At 49.2% G+C, this 16,153-nt stretch overlaps 1 protein-coding gene across 1 annotated transcript in view; it reads left to right on the plus strand.

Annotated features, from left to right (window-relative positions):
• Positions 1 to 11,738, plus strand: part of LOC130877121 (E3 ubiquitin-protein ligase RNF213-like) — a 92,912-nt gene extending 81,174 nt beyond the window's left edge. Inside the window, exons 57-67 of the mRNA XM_057774040.1 lie at positions 703 to 794; positions 1,282 to 1,533; positions 3,512 to 3,644; positions 3,894 to 3,977; positions 4,743 to 4,923; positions 5,140 to 5,341; positions 6,400 to 6,477; positions 7,185 to 7,379; positions 7,950 to 8,039; positions 8,129 to 8,307; positions 9,799 to 11,738. Of these exons, the coding sequence (XP_057630023.1) occupies positions 703 to 794; positions 1,282 to 1,533; positions 3,512 to 3,644; positions 3,894 to 3,977; positions 4,743 to 4,923; positions 5,140 to 5,341; positions 6,400 to 6,477; positions 7,185 to 7,379; positions 7,950 to 8,039; positions 8,129 to 8,307; positions 9,799 to 9,952 (1,640 nt within the window). The 3' untranslated portion in view covers positions 9,953 to 11,738. The remainder of the gene's footprint in view (positions 1 to 702; positions 795 to 1,281; positions 1,534 to 3,511; positions 3,645 to 3,893; positions 3,978 to 4,742; positions 4,924 to 5,139; positions 5,342 to 6,399; positions 6,478 to 7,184; positions 7,380 to 7,949; positions 8,040 to 8,128; positions 8,308 to 9,798) is intronic.
• The last annotated feature ends 4,415 nt before the right edge of the window (positions 11,739 to 16,153 follow it).

Genomic DNA, 16,153 nt, shown 5'->3' on the forward strand with positions numbered 1-16,153 from the left:
TCATTTTGATTTTTTTTTTTTTCAGTTTTTCGAGATAGGGTTTCTATGTAGCTTTGAAGCCTGTCCTGGAACCAGGCTGGCCTCATCACAGAGATCCCCTGCCTTTGCCTCCCGAGTGCTGGGATTAAAGGCGTGCGCCACCACGCCGGATTCACTGTGGTACTTTATAATAAGGCAGTGACAATAGAAAATGCCACCTGCAAACAGAGCACTCACTCCTCCTGAGCCTCTCTCCCTAGTCAGCATCACAGGGAATTTGTTCCATGGGTTTTAGTTGTCCTGTGATTTCACACAAATGACGGAGTCCTAGAAGACTCCACCATTCAGGATCTGCACCACCTTCATGGGACCTGTCTGCTCTGCCTGCCGGTCTGAGGGGTAGCAGCTGGAGTAGCTGATGGTGGCACTGGCCTCTGTCACTGCTCCTGGGCTTGTGATTTTTAGGTTCTGTCCTTAGTACTTTTGTTCAAATGGCTTTGTGGTGGCAGCAATCAGTCAGAGGACATGTCTGAGGTTGAAATGCTGTCACAATGTGGGAGCAGCAGAGACTGTGTCTGGGACAGTTCACATCCTTAGGGAACTTAGGAAAGGGCTTACATCCCCCACATAGGACTTTCAATTGACAGTTACTTCGTGCTTACTGTATGCAGGCTGCTATGGCTCTTGTTCTAAGCAACCCACACGTTCTTGTGTTATTTGTAGGTGTGTTAAATTTTAATGCAGAACTGTCAACCAAAGCATTCAGAAACAACTGGGAGAAGCATCTTGAAGCTCTAATTCTTCCTGAATTGAAGGTGAGCTGTGATGGTCACTTAGCACTTCTCTAGGATAGGGTAGGGTCTCCCACATATCTATCGAGCAATCTTTGCCCATCATCCCTGGGGAAGAGCTGCAGGAGTCTCTACCAAGGTTCAAATTTCAGTGTCCTCATCCTCCAGCTTGTTTATCGTCACTGTAGACAGCAGCATCTGAGGGTGGGAACCAGACATTGTATCCTGTAGAGACGTGCTGGGATTCACAGTAGTCGAGGATGAATGACCCTTCTGTCAGAGAGGAGCAATGCACAGCACAAATAAAGCGAGGAAAGAAAAGCAACAGGTGTGGTCCTCTTAGTCCCCTGTGCACAGGGAGGGAACCCCTACAACAGGTACTGTTGGATTACAGCAGAAACCAGCAATGGGACAGGCAAGAAAGGACGGCAGCCACAGTGAGTTACTAGGTGTCCAGCCTGTGTGCAGCAGTGTCTCAGTTGGAAAATTCTGTGTCATTTTCTTCACCCAGCATCTTGACCAAACCTTGGCAGCTGTAAATGCTCTTATCAGCCAAGATGAGCGCATCAGCTCCAACCCTGTGGCCAAAATCATATACAGGGACCCAGCAACCTTCCTGCCTCACTTGCCCCAAAAGAGTGTGGTTCATTGCTCGAAGATTTGGAGCTGCAGGAAGAAGATCACAGTGGAGTACCTGCGGCATATTGTGGAACAGAAAAATGGGAAAGAAACGGTGCCTGTCCTCTGGCGCTTCCTCCAAAAGGTACAAATGACGCCTGGGTGACCTAGCTTTTTCTGTGCAGATGATTCCCAGGAATGAACAAGCCCTGAACCTTCATTCAGAATAGTGGTTCGTAGGGTGGAGCTCTGAGCAGCCGCCTGTGCTGTGGCTCTAACAGAACGTGGACAGCAGGAGACTCAAGGAGAGAGGGGGGTGGGGGTCTTCAGTCCTTGCTTGCAGTCTCAGGCAGTCTGAAGCAGAGTCACATGTAAACTAGGTACAAGTTGGTCAGTGGTCACCTGAAGAAAACTTGAGGGCCAGGAGACTACTTGGCCACTCAGCAACAACAATGAGGGTACAGGTCTCGAGCCATGTCTCCTCCTCGTAGCTTGGAGCAGGTGACCATCTACAGAGTCTGCTGACTGCAAATATTATTAGTATGTAAAACCTTCCTCACAATCTGTAGACCTAGGCACAGACTGAAGTGGGGATGTGGGCTGGAAGCAGGGTGGAGAGCTATGAGATGCAGCAATCCTGTCTAGGACCCAGAAGCACTTGCAGTTCCTGTACCCAATGGGGCCCTCGAGCACAGAAACTTCTGGTATTCACAGAAGAAATGTCCTCATGTCAACGCTGTGGCTTCTCTTGGGCAGTTTTCTTTGGCTGAGGAAGCTGTGGTCCGAGGCTTTGGAACAATAACCACTACTAACTTTATCTTCTCTTTATAATTTAATAATGATGGCTATTAAACATATTAATATACACAGGTAAAGGGGCCCGTGGGACATTTCTATAGATGCACACAGAACACACTGGTTAAGCCCCCTTCCTTTGCCAACCTTTCTACCTCTCTCCTCCATCTGCTGCTCCACAGATGGGCTGAGAAAGCAGTTACCTGATCAACTCCCTGTCTTTCTGTCCACATGGAGTGCCCTGAGGTGGTCCCTGGAGACCAGTGGAGTAGAGCAGTGATTGCTATCCTTCCTTTAAGTCAGCTTCCCTTAGCCCGTACATACGTGTGTATGGTGTTTATCTTTCTGTATCTGACTTATTTCATTTATTAAAGTGGCCTCCTGGGGTTGGAGAGATGGCTCATTCATCGAGAGCACTGGATGATCTTTCACAGGACCTGTGTTTAATTCCCAGCACCCATATGGCGGCTCACAACCATCTATAGTGGGATCTGTTGCCCTCTACTGGCGTGCAGACAGCCATGCACAGAGCACTCATGTACATAAAATACATAAATCTTAAAAACAAAGATAAAGTGACTTCTAAGCCAACTGTATCCATCATGTGCTCTGAGGCTGCGTGTCCGCCTCTGAGACATACACCACACGTTCTCTGCCCATTCGTCTGCTGACAGGCATCTAGGCTGAGGCTGCCTTAGCGGTTGTGTGTGCTCATGTGACCTCATTTCTGTGAGTGCATAACTGGAAGAAAGGCTAGACTGTGTGGTGATTAATGTTTACTTTTTGCCATGACAGCTGTTCATATTTATACTCTACTAGCAATGCTATTCCCTTTTCTGCACATCCTGGCCAGCATCTGTCCCTTGCTGTCTTCTCACTCACCTGCTGACTGGGTGAGATGGTTTTCCATCTGACAGGTGCATTTGGATTCCTGTCCAGAAACCACTCCTCACCCAGCATGTTTCCCTGTTTCTTCTGGCAGTTTTGGGTCCCACAGTTAGGTATTTGGTTCAGCCTGGGTTGATGTTTTACTGGATGAGACAGGATGCAGTCTTCAACGCAGCTCTGTCCCGTTGGATTTTGGCACATAGGTTTGGCTCTGGGTGGGCTGTGTGTAGAACAGTGTAACCCTACAAGCCATCTGTGGGTACTTAGTGAAAGAATGGGGTGGCCCTTACTTGTATTTAAATTCTAAGGTACATCCCTATGTAAGATGAAACACTGACCAGATTGGATCAGCAGCACCAATCCCCCACAAAGAATACGTGACCGACAGCATTTCTAAGATTAATGAGAGGCATCACTATTACCCATCTTCCTTTCTGCAGGAAGCAGAACTGAGGTTGGTGAAATTCTTGCCTGAGATCTTGGCCTTGCAAAGAGATCTAGTGAAACGATTCCAGAACGTTTCAGAAGCAGAGCACAGTTCCATCCGGGGTTTTATTGGCAGTCACCAATCAGGTATGACTCTGCCCAAGCTCTAAGAAGAAATCAGGACCCTCTGTTTACAGAGGAAGGGACGAGGGCTTGGTTACAGGTGCCATGTGTCTTGAGCTTTCAGCATGAGGTGAGGAGACACGAATTCCAGCCAGCTCGGCTGCAGCAGGACAGCACAGAGTTGGTTCTATCCCGAGATCAGAACTTGTACTGTGTGGATCAGAACTTGGCTGTACTGTTGTCGTGGTTCTCACCAGATGCTTTACTCAACAGATGGGCTGAGAAAGCTGTACCATGATCGGATCGCTGTCTTCCTGTCCACCTGGAACGCACTGAGGCGGTCACTGGAGACCAATGGTGAGTGTCCTCCTCCCCCAGCAGAGTGTCACACAGGATGTGTGCGCACACTGCTCTGCGCGGAGCTCTGCCTGTTACGCCAGCACCACGCAAGCTCTCTAGGTGTCTCCCTTTGGAGCCTGTCTTAGTTGGAGTGACAATTGCTGTGATGAAACATGATGACCAAAAGCAGGTTGAGGCAAAATGGGTTCGTGTGGTTTATTTCTTCTCAGCACTGCTCATCATCAAAGGAAGTCAGGACAGGAACTTAAGCAGGGCAGAGACCCAGAGGCAGAAGCTGATGCAGAGGCCATGGAGGGCTGCTGCTTTACTGACTCGCTCCCCACAGCTTCCTTGGCCTTCTTTCTTACTCAATCCAGGACAACCATCCCAAATATGGCAACACCTACAATGGGCTGGGCTCTCCTCCTTCAATCACTAATTAAGAAAATGACCTACAGCTGGATCTTCTGGCGGCATTTTCTTAATCGAGGCTCCCTCTTGGAATCAGCTGGTGACCAGTTGATGTAAGACTAGCCAGTACAGGATCTGAGAAGTATGATGGCATTAGAGCCTCCCTCTTCTTGAATCCAAAAACCGGGTTTCAAGAGAACTGGAATCACTGAAAACTTGCCAGCACATCTGGTAGAGGCAAGACCTTAATACCAGGTTCTTGAAGTGTGTCAGCTGGTGGGACTGTGTCTGTGAGCCTCTTTCCCTCACCTTGATCAAACAGCATGGAGCAAGCCCTACCTGGCTGCTAAGGAATAACCCTGTCATTTCTAGGTGAGATCAAGCTACCAAAAGATTACTGCAGCTCCGACTTGGATCTGGATGCTGAATTTGAGGTCATCCTTCCACGGCGACGGGGCCTGGGCCTCTGTGCAACAGCCTTGGTCAGCTACTTGATTAGCCTGCACAATCAAATGGTCAACACGGTGCAGAAGTTCTCCACGGAAAACGGCAGGTGTGTGCCCAAGTCAACAGAACTTGGTGCTTGTCCAGCTCTAGGCTCCTGAGCCTCTGCCAACTTCTGCTCTTCCATGGCAGACCCTCCGTTAGTCGATCTCTCCAGAGTCCTGCACAGACATACAGCTTTCCCCTGCTCAGTTCACAGAGCCCGAAGCAGGGGTGTCTGCATGTGTCTGCTTTTGATATCAATCATATGTCTTGTGTCCCTCAGCTATTCTGTAGACACCTCCGAGGTTACTGACCTGCATGTCATCCACTACGACGTGGAACGGGACCTGATTCCACTGATCGTCTCCAACTGCCAGTACCAAGTGCAGCAAGGTGGAGAAACCTCACAAGAGTTTGACCTGGAGAAGATCCAGCGGCAGATCAGCAGCCGCTTCCTCCAGGGCAAGCCCAGGCTGACCCTGCAGGTAGGCTGAGCCTCTGCTAGTTATATGCTTGGTGTGTCTGTCATGAGTAAGGGACCCTTATTCATGTTTTGAGGGACACCACAGTGCACTATGTCAGCCACAGTCTCATCTGCTTCATCTCTTTGCCACCAAAGCATGCATGGCTACAGCTCCATCAGCCTCCCCCTGTGGTGATCTCAAGGCCTTTGGTACCACCCTCTGAAACTCAGTCTCCCAAAGGCATCCTCTGGTCTCAGTGGACTTAGCATTTAGTTTTTCTGACTTAATTAAGGACACCACCAAAGAACTCTGCCACTGTTGCACTGGTCCTCAGCATTCTGTGCCCGGGTATCAGTATGCCTTCTGTGTGTCCTCATCCATTAACTGCCATCGCCTGTCATTTTAGCCATCTATCCTGGCTCCCTGGATCCTCTCTGTATTTGATGCCCAGCATGGCATCCTACTGCCTCCCTTCACCTGGCACAGAAGGCCCTATGGCCTGGCTCCAGCTCAGATTTCCAGTTACCTTAACTCTATTAATTGCCTGCCCTCAGACACAGGATTCCTGCCACCAAGGAACACAGTGGCAGAGCCACATCTCTGTTCCTTATCTGGAGAGCTGGTGTTCCAGTCTGGTCGGATACATTATTCCTGTGCGTTTATCCGTGTCCATAGACATCCATTAGTTTACCATGGAGTCTACAGTTAGGCTGTGACTTGTGCCCAGAGCGTTTCTGATTCACTCTGACAGCTGTGCTGTCCAGAAGAGTGACCTCCTTGTCCGAGCTCTAGACTTAACAGTTACTGAAGAGCTGGTAAATGGGCTGTCCTCCTGTGCATGGTCCTCTAGGGTCCCGTGCATACTCAGTGTCGTGCAGCATCTATGTGGCAGTATCCCTGAGGCCACTGCAGCACGGCTGGCACCTGCTGTGTCACTGCTTCCAAAGACAGCTTCTTTAGCAGACTTCCTGCAGCAATGCCGCCTTTCCCAGGAACACCCTGAGTAGCAGGGTCCCGCTGCTGAGGTACTGGGGGCCCACTGTGGATTTCACCTCTAAGAACTTTTCTCTTCCAATTAGGGAATACCCACCCTGGTGTACAGACATGACTGGAACTACGAGCATCTCTTCACGACCATCAAGAACAAAACGGCACAGGTGCTCTTGACAACCCTTGTCCTTCTCTGGGAGGCTCTATCCACTCCAGATAGCTCCAGCCTCATCCTGTGTCCACTGTGAGCACTAGCGGCTCAGTGTCTTTTGAAGAACCCCAGGACTCCTGTAAGCCAGGCTTACTACACAGGAAGCAGGGCAGCATTCACCAAGCTTTCTTGTTCAGTTTACACACAGTCATTGTAAGGAGCTGATTTCTAGTAACATATCACAGCTGGATGTGCTGAGGCTAAACAGCCAAAGAACTTAAATGTGTTCCTGCTCATTCCTAGCAAGTCTGAGAGGAAGCTGAATGGCTCTGTCCTCTCATAGGATTGTTTCTTTCTTATTGATTTTGTTTGTTTTTCGAGGCAGGGTTTTTTTGTACAGGCTTAGCTGTGCTGGAACTAGCTCTGTAGACTAGGTTAGCCTCAAATTTACAGAGATCCATCTGCCTCTTCTTCCCGAGTGTTGGGATTAAAGGTATGCACTAGCACCGCCTGGCTATAAGATTTGTCTGAGGTTCAGTGAGATTGTCTCTATTACTGTGGAGTCTGTAGTGCTGCCTGCACTTAGTGTGCACCAAGAATCAGCCATGTGTTTTCTACGCAGCCTGTCCCAGCTCTATCTTGACCTGTGACAAAGGTATACTCTTCCCTGTTGGTGAGAAACAAGATGTCAACCACAACCCTAACTTGCATTTTGTTCCCCAGAGCCCACTCACCAACTCAGCCATCAGTGCCATCAGAGGACAGCTGCAGTCCTACAGTGATGCCTGTGAAGCCCTGTCTGTCGTAGAAGTCACCCTGGGTTTCCTGAGCACAGCTGGTGGGGATCCTGGCATGGACCTGAATGTGTACATTCAAGATGTCCTACAGATGGGCGATCAGACAGCACTGACCTTAAAGGTAAGCACCAGTGGCGAGCCTGCAGGAATATCCCAGTACTCTGGAGGATGAGGCAGGAAGATTTCCAGTTCCAGGTCAGCCTGGGCTACAGAGTGAGTTCCAAGTCATGGTATGCTACTAAGCAAGACCTTAAAACAGAGAGGGGAAGTCCTATTGGAAGGAGATGCATGGGAAATCACATGACCCTCCCAGAAGCTCCAGATTCCTACCTAATTCCACCATACATCCATGTCAGAACCCCAGAAAGAGGAACATCAAGAGTGTTCCTCACACAACCTGTCCAGCATGCACACAGCACATTTGAGAAGGAGACTGACCATCTAGGCTATCACCATCTGTGAGCAGTGCAGATCTGCACAATGTGTGATGTCACAACTCTGCGGCAGACCTTGGGGACTGTGAGGGATGGGTCAGCTCCTTTGTGGATGTGACTGTCTCATGACAAGGGAAACAGAATGAGCTCAAGACAGAAATGGGGGAACATGCCTACGGTGTGCACTTAGACTCCTTAGTGCACAGGGGTGACACATTGGGACTTTGGCCTTCACCGAGGTTCTGCTTCGCTTTCAGGCCTTAAACAGATGTCAGCTGAGACACATCATCGCCCTCTGGCAGCTCCTATCTGCACATAAGTCAGAACAGCGGCTGCGACTGAACAAAGTGAGTCCCACCTCTGCTTTCTGCTGCGGAGGGAGCAGCGAGCACCCAGGTCTTCCCAGGTCTTACTGTACCACTTATTGATCCTTCAGGAGCCGTTTCGGGAAATTGATGTCAAGTACAAAGAGGACCTCAGTCCGCAGCACGCAAGGCTCCTCAGCACATTCCTGAATGAGACAGGCTTAGACACCTTCCTCTTGGAGCTCCACGAGATGATCGTGCTGAAACTCAGGGGCCCCCAGGCTGAGAGCGGCTTCAACCCCAATTGGAGGTAATGGCCTTGTACAGCTGCTGGCAGAATGCCCTGCTGTCCAGTGGCCTCCCCTACACTTGAAGATACTCCCAACTTATCCAAGACCCTTTTCTGCGAAATTTCCATGCCTTTGCTATTTTTTTTTTTTTTTCGCCTTTGCTATTTTGTACCTTTGGTTTTCTCTGGGTAGCTCTGTAGACCAGGCTAGCCCCAAACTCAGAGATCCATGTGCCTCTGCCTGCACAGAGCTGGGACTGGAGTGTGTGTCCCCCATACTAAGCTTCTTTGGTTTTAATTTCTTGAGTTCTCTCTTTGATTTTAGTCCATTGTGGTTAAAATGAAGGAGGAGGTTCCCTAAATGCCCAGTAGGCTAGACTGCTCCACAAGCATGAACTTACGTTTAGATCCCTGGAACCCATATTAAAATTTGTGTGTGGCTGCCTATGCTTACAGCTCAAGCACTGGGGATGTGGGAGGGGAAGACAGGTGGACCCTGGGAACTTGCTGGCCAGCTGGAAAAAAGGAAGTTCCAGACTCAGTAAGAGACCCTGTCTCAAGAAATAGGGGCGGGGGGGGGGCTGGAGAGATGGCTCAGAGGTTAAGAGCATTGCCTGCTCTTCCAAAGGTCCTGAGTTCAATTCCCAACAACCACATGGTGGCTCACAACCATCTGTAATGAGGTCTGGTGCCCTCTTCTGGCCTGCAGGCATACATGCAGACAGACTATTGTATACATAATAAGTAAATAAATAAATATTTAAAAAAAAAAAAAAGAAAGGGGGGAAGTGAGAGAGTAAGATACACAATGCCGTCCTCTGACCACTGAACACACATGCACAGACATGTGTACACATGTACATACCACACACACAAAGGCAGGCAAACAGGAAGGAAGGCTGGGATGTAACTCATCGGTGGACTGTTTGCCTAGGATGCACAGAGCCCTGGGTTCATCCCTCAGTGCTACAGAGATGGGGCATGGTACACACACCTACAATCCTGGCACTTAGAAGTCAGAAGCAGAAAAATCAGATGTTCAAGGTCATTGTCAGCTACACAGCAAGTTTGGGGCCAATCTGGGCCACACAAAAACTACAAACTCATACATTCCCCTTATATCAAGTACTCTTATTATGTCACACAAATATTCACTCTAGAGTTGGTAAAAAGCCACAGGCTACAGAACACACATCTCTTCCAAGCATGCCAATCTAACGATCTAACACCAGTGTCTCCTTTTATCTGACATCCCTGATTTGGAGACACACAGTGGCTGGGCACATTTTACACTCATCATCCATTTGTGAATGACGCCCTTGATCATTTTTCCTTAACTGGGGGCTGTTTATCTCTATTAAATTTTTATTGTATGTGTATGCTGTTTGCCTGCATACGAGCCTTTGCATCACTTTAATGTCTGATTCCCTGGGGAGGTTCAGAGGATTCTGATCCCCTGGAACTGGAGTTACAGAGATGTTACAAACTCTCTCTTATTCCTTGCTTTCACAGCCTCAGGGACACGCTAGTGAGTTACATGGAGACTAAAGACAGCGATGTCCTTCCAGAAGTGGAATCCCAGTTCCCAGAGGAGATCCTCATGTCCAGCTGCATCTCAGTGTGGAAAGCGGCTGCCACACGAAAACAGGACCGGCAAGCGAGGTAGAGCAGCTCAGCCTTCAAACCTGGCTGGAGAGGAAGGTCCTCCCCACCTCCCTTCATAGCTCCCAACACAGGCTGTGCCTCTGCATGAAGAAAAGTGGGGTCACCGCACTGGATTCCAGGCTTACTCACACCATACAAGCTGACGGCTTTAGAGAACCGAGCTGTTTCTGGAACACGTGCCTATCCCAAAACTTCCTCATGTATGATGATACAAAATTGCCAATCAACTGCCTCTTGTACATTCCAGAAGAAACTAAAGCCAACCACAGTAAGGTCATGACCAATACTGACCCTCTGAAGACTGCCGGCCTCTTCCCCCATAGTTCATGGCCAACACTTTACTGCACAGAGAGAAAAAGCACAGGAGCAGACATTTTTTCCTATTCTAGTCTATGGTACAAAAAAGAATTTATTCTTCCTGCACATGTATAAGAATAAATGTACATGTGTAATATGTACAGGAAGAAAACATGTATTCTTTCTGTACATTTATTCTTCCTTCAAGTCCCTAAAATTTTGAGTGCTACACACGTATTTCTTGGTTTCTAAGATGTATGAAAATTGCCACACTAACTAGCACAAGGAAATCAAAGGTGCTTATACAAGCTGTAAGGCCACATGAACAAGAGCTAACACCGACCCCAGCATGAGCCACTGCCAAATTGCATAGGGACAAAGCCAAACACTCACTGAGAACACTGGACCGGGGCAAAGGATGATGAATGAACTGGAGAGCAGGGACGATGGTGGCTGCTGGATCACTTGCCTCCCATATACAGTGTCCTGGGTTCTCTCCCCAGCACTGGAAATGGGAAAGGGGACAAGGGAAAATGTGTTACAAGCCTTGGTCAGAGGTATTTGGGGGCTGGGACTATAGCTCCGTGGTGGAGCCCTTTTCTACCAAACATGGGGCCCCGGAGTTCAATTGCTAGCACAGTTGAAAAGAAAGCTATTCAGGGGATACTGTGGAGAGTTACTGACTGTGTAGCTGTCCAGTAAGCATTCAACATGATCTTTGCTTCCCTGAGCACAAACCACTTAAAGAGAAGGCGGGAAAAGAGCCCACCCTGACCTCATGCTGTCTTTCTCACTGGACGTGATGCCTCTTTATGTCACAATCTGCTCTGCTTCCCCTGATCCCTCTGGACTAATCCTATTCCTGGCAAGCACCATGTAAGAACAGCCGGTGTTCACAGCTGGAAGTCATTCCTTTCACAGAGACAGTAACTTGAACTCGAGGGCCCATGTGCTCTGAGCTGCAGAAATACAGACTGGTGGTCAGGAGCACATCCATGGGCACAGACCACCATCAAAGGTGAATCTGGACCACACCCTGTCCTGAGCAGACCTGCAGTAACTCATTTCAGACTGTGTTCACAGGGACAGCGATAATCTTACTCCAAACTATGAAGTCCACCTGTCCCCAGATGTCTGCATTCCAAGTTTCCTGCTGAATGGATGTTTCAGGGTACAGGGTTCACTGAACTTCCCAACTTGACTTTGGATCTCCGCTGATACCTCAGATTGGGGTTTAACTCGCCCTGGCCATCAGAGGGCAGCTGAGCCCCACACTGTTTCTTGCTGTGAAGGCCTTTTTTGGCTTTGACCTAGCTAGGCATTTTTTTTTTTGTCATGAAGAATTTTAATTAAGATGTTTCATTTTGTATGCTATGCTTTAAAGCCTTACGTGTCTGTACAAAATGCTGTATGTACTGTCCATGAGCAAAATACACAGATGTAGCCCTGGCAAAAGTGAACTGCCCTATTTTTGTCAGTCCCATTTTAATAAACTTGAGCTTTACTGCTGAGAGTCCTTCTTGGGCTGGGACCTGTGTCAGAGAAGGAAGGAACTGGCTAACTTCAGTATACACACGTGTACACACACACACAAATTAATTTTTGAATGTTTCAATTCCTGATTGCAGAGTTTACATCTACAACACACAGACCTTGGCCAGGCTTTTCGAAATGGTTTTGGGTTTCTGTGAATTTCCCCTGCTGTAGTATCCAGTAGGGTTCAGGACAGAAAACCTACAGTCTAGAACATGGGGCGATATTTTTTTCCTCAGAGTAAAAGGACTGCAGGACTCCTGTTTATGGCAGAGACCGCACTGCTGTACTGGTCTCAGAGCATTCTGCTAGAGGAAACAACCTCACTGGACATCTACCAGAAATGGAGATGAGCCCTGACTTCAATGAATCGGGCTTTGGATGAGGAAGATCCATCAGGAATAGGAAAAACGTGCAGGAAAAGAGAAGCAGTAGTTCAGATTCTGTGCCTTCCCTAAGCCATGCTAAGATTTGCCATTTGTTAACTGAAATAGCCATGAGCTACTTCAGCTAAGAGGAAATTCCAGTGTTCTCACCTTGAAGAAGACTCGAGTGACCCAAGTCTGGGTGTCCCCAGTACACCAGTGGATGAGTAGCAACACTGTAAATGAAGACTGGTTGTTGCTTTTCTGGCTGCCCAGACCCGAATAATCACAGAAACTATATCAATTACAATAGTGCTTGGCCAATGGTTCAAGTGTATTCCTAGCTAGTTAATCTTAAATCAACCCGTTTCCATTCATCTATGTATTGCCATGATGGCCTTCTGGTAAGGTTCCAGCATCCTTCTACGCAGGCTGTTACCGGGCATGTCTTTGACTCCTCCTACTTTCTCTCTACATATATCTCTTAAGATTTCCCATCTTTACTCTGCTAAGCCATTGGCTGAAACAGTTTTATTCATTAGCTAATAAAAGCAACACATATACAGAAACATCCTGCATCAGAACATCTCTCATGTGGCCCTGGACAGACGTGAGCAAATATCTATTCACCCCAGAAGAGACACTGAGAAAAGATCACAGAAATTACTGCAACATGTCTACCTTAGGGACAGACGCATGGGTGACTCAGTTTGCATCATTTAAATACTCAGCTGGGCTTGAGTAACAAGGTATCAAAGCCCTGCACCCCAAGGCTCACAGCTGTCTCTCAAGTGTCTGCTCCCCCAGCAATTGCATATATAACCTTGGGGACAAGTCTATAAGCCTTGGGACTCTGTGTGCTTTAAGAGCCCAGTGGGTTTCTCCTGAGCCCCCAGTGCCCTTCAGGAGCCAGTGTTCAGTTAGGAGGGAACAGCTCCACAACAGGTGGATAAAGTGTTGAAGGTCAGGCTGCAGAAGCAGCTGAGCCCACAGGGGTGCTCAGTGGGAGGAGACCCAAGGCCCTGCGTTCTATACCAAGCAGGCAGAGAATAACATGTGTATTGCATTCTGCACTTTCTGCTCCCTCAGCTTGCTAAGTCAACCTGGGCGCGAGCATTCAGGATCCACACACAACGAGGAATGCGCCTTTCTCCAGACAGCAACACTGGCAACTCACACCCTCTTTGTAGGCACGCTGCACAGCACACTAGTGTTCCATCTGGGCTAGAGTGGGGAGGGGCGCAGCCCCTACAGTGGAGTGGGAGGCAGAGCACAGCCCCTACAGTGGTATGGGGGGCAGGGCGCAGCCCCTACAGCGGAGTGGGGGACGGGGCGCAGCCCCTACAGTGGTGTGGGGGCAGGGCACAGCCCCTACACTGGAGTGGGGGGACGGGGAGCAGCCCCTACAATGGTCTCTTGCTCAGGTGCTGCTCCTGCTGGGCTTCCTTCCCAGGCAGAGGGACCCAGATCAGTGCTCCTTTCAGCCAGCACCTCAGCCATGTCTTCCACAGAACCCACAGCTGCTACCCCGTCTCCCCTGGCATGAGTGGCTCCCAAACACCAAACGCTTTCCCTGGCCACTCTAACAAAGCCAGGCTGGCGTACCTGGGTACCGGTGCTGGCCCTCCGGCCTGCCAGCTCCATGATGACAGGCCTGCCACTCGAGCTCTTCACACTGCAGCTTCCAGCTCTGCAAAATGCCTTCCGTTCTGTGGGAAGAGAAGACAGGGCGGGTAAATAAAGCACAGTGCCTGCGCTCAGTGAGTCTGGAGGAACCGGGCTTTCCCTCCCCTGGAAACCGCTAACTTTCAAGGTCCTGCCAGTTGTGTTACAGGAAGTCTTTCCCCAACCACAGACTCAAGTTTGGTCTAACCTCGTCTTTTCTATTTCCCTCGTGAAAGGTATCTTCAGACTACACGACTTAGGTGTACACGTCTGAACTCCCCTGGTGACTGTCAGCCCATGTCACCCCGACCTCAGCAGCTGCCCCACACACCCACCGCACTCCTACCCTGGAACATTTGTGCCTGTTGTCCCCTCTGCCCGCCACACTCAATCCCTCTCCTTTGATGAATTCTGGTCCTCTCATCCCCCACTACCCTCTCTCATCCCTTCCTCCCCGGCTGAAACCGTCTCCCCAACAAGTCTTCTCCTACTTCCCCGGGTCTTTTGTGTGTAGCTGCTTGCAGGACAGGGGGTGGGAGGTTATTTACTGAAACATGGGCAACTTAACAGTGGCCACGCCACTGAAGAAAATGACAATCCATGCCCAAGTCCACAGAGGAGCGGGGCAACCTTCAGGTCCCCTAAGTATCACTTTACACAGGCCACCCCACCTCCAGTTCAAAGTCCTCTTCCCGAGTGTATTTACTATTTTCCCACACACCAGCACAGCACAGTGGCAATGCCCTCCCATATTCTTGTTCCCAGCTCATCGCCAGCATCTACCACAATGCAGAAAAAGCAATGAGGAAGCACTTATCTAAGAAATAAAACAGGGACTGTCTATTTCCAAAGGAAGTGCCTTAGATTCGCTCAGGTTTACCAGACCATAACTAAGCAAGAAGTCCCAAGCCCAGCCCTTCCAGCTGGCGCCTGCTTACATAGGCTCTTTAACTTGTCTTAAGGTAAAAACAAACAAAACTTCAGTCTAGAGCCAGAGAGATGATTCAGGAACTAAAGTGTGCACTGCTGTTTCACAGGACCCAAGCTCACGTCCTAGCACCCATGCCAGGAAGCTCAGTCTCCTGTGACTCCAGCTCCGGGGCTCTAGCAGCTTTGGACTCCACAGGCACCTGCACTCATGGCAGACTTCCACAAGTAAAAATAAATCTGTAAAAAAACTACAGACTGCTGAGCTCATATCATGAAGAGGGAGGGACACACATTACGTAAGGTTCTGCGTCCTAAGCCAACAGAATGGGCATTTGGGTGAAAGGCTCTGTACCAGACAGAGGAAGATTATACCCTCAAGTGCCCATCCAGGGGGGAATTAATGGGGCAGAGAAGTGAGGTTAGGAATAGAAAAACTACAGTTCTGCACCAAATCGTCAGGCATTAGGCAATTTTGGGTTTGTTTTGGGTTGACTCCCTGGGGTGGCTACTCTTGGTTTTCATCTTGACTCTCTCTGGAATCAACTAAAACCCAGGCGGCTGGGCACACCTGTGAGGGACTTCCTTGACTGGATTATCCAAGGTCCTTCTGGTGACAGCCGACAGAGAAGGAGGAAGCTATTGCTTTTGCCTGCTTGCCCTCGCTCTCCAGGGTCAGTTCTGAATCTCCCTTGTGTATTTTCATTTTATCTGCTCTGTTCCCCTAGAGATGCCTGACTAATTCACACACCCTGGTCTAGGTCAGCTATTTATGCCAACTCTGGCACAGGACAGCTTCCCTTGCTGCTCTCAGAGACCCCTGTAAGCCCTGCCCCTAGTGACCTCCTGAGGCCAGGCTCCATCCCTAACTGCTCTGCCCTGACCCCTCCAGAAGAAGAGCCTGAGGAGCTCCAAAGGCCAGGTCCTGCTCCCCAGACTTCTCTTACAACCATTCCCAGCTTCTCTAGGGGAGAGAGAGAGAATGGTCAGGTCCCTCCCTACAGAAAAATAAAAATTCAACCAATCCCAAAATCGTGATAGCCTCCCACGCCCCCAGAACACCCTTATAAACCCTGTCTTCTGCTCTATCTCTATTGCTTTTTACTGGGGCAGAGGCAGCTGCCCTCCTGAGTTTTCTTCCCCTCCCAATAAATCTCTTACGCGAGATTAGTTGTATAGAGTGACTCTGTGGTATTCCTTGTCTCCTGAAAGCCCAGGCTACCCCACTGCAAATGTTATAGTTCTGCTCAGCCGCCTCCCTCACCCGTATGCCTGTCGCTGTGGTTCCCTAAAGCAGCGTTTGGGTGCTCCCTTCCCCATGGGGCAGTCATTCCCCTCAGACCTGTAACACAGTCTGCAAGAGTGTTTTATGTATTTGTTTTTTCAAGACAGGGTTTCCCTGCGTAGCCCTGGCT

This window comes from Chionomys nivalis, chromosome 7 (assembly GCF_950005125.1).
Source record: "Chionomys nivalis chromosome 7, mChiNiv1.1, whole genome shotgun sequence".
In the NCBI taxonomy this organism is placed as follows: domain Eukaryota; kingdom Metazoa; phylum Chordata; class Mammalia; order Rodentia; family Cricetidae; genus Chionomys; species Chionomys nivalis.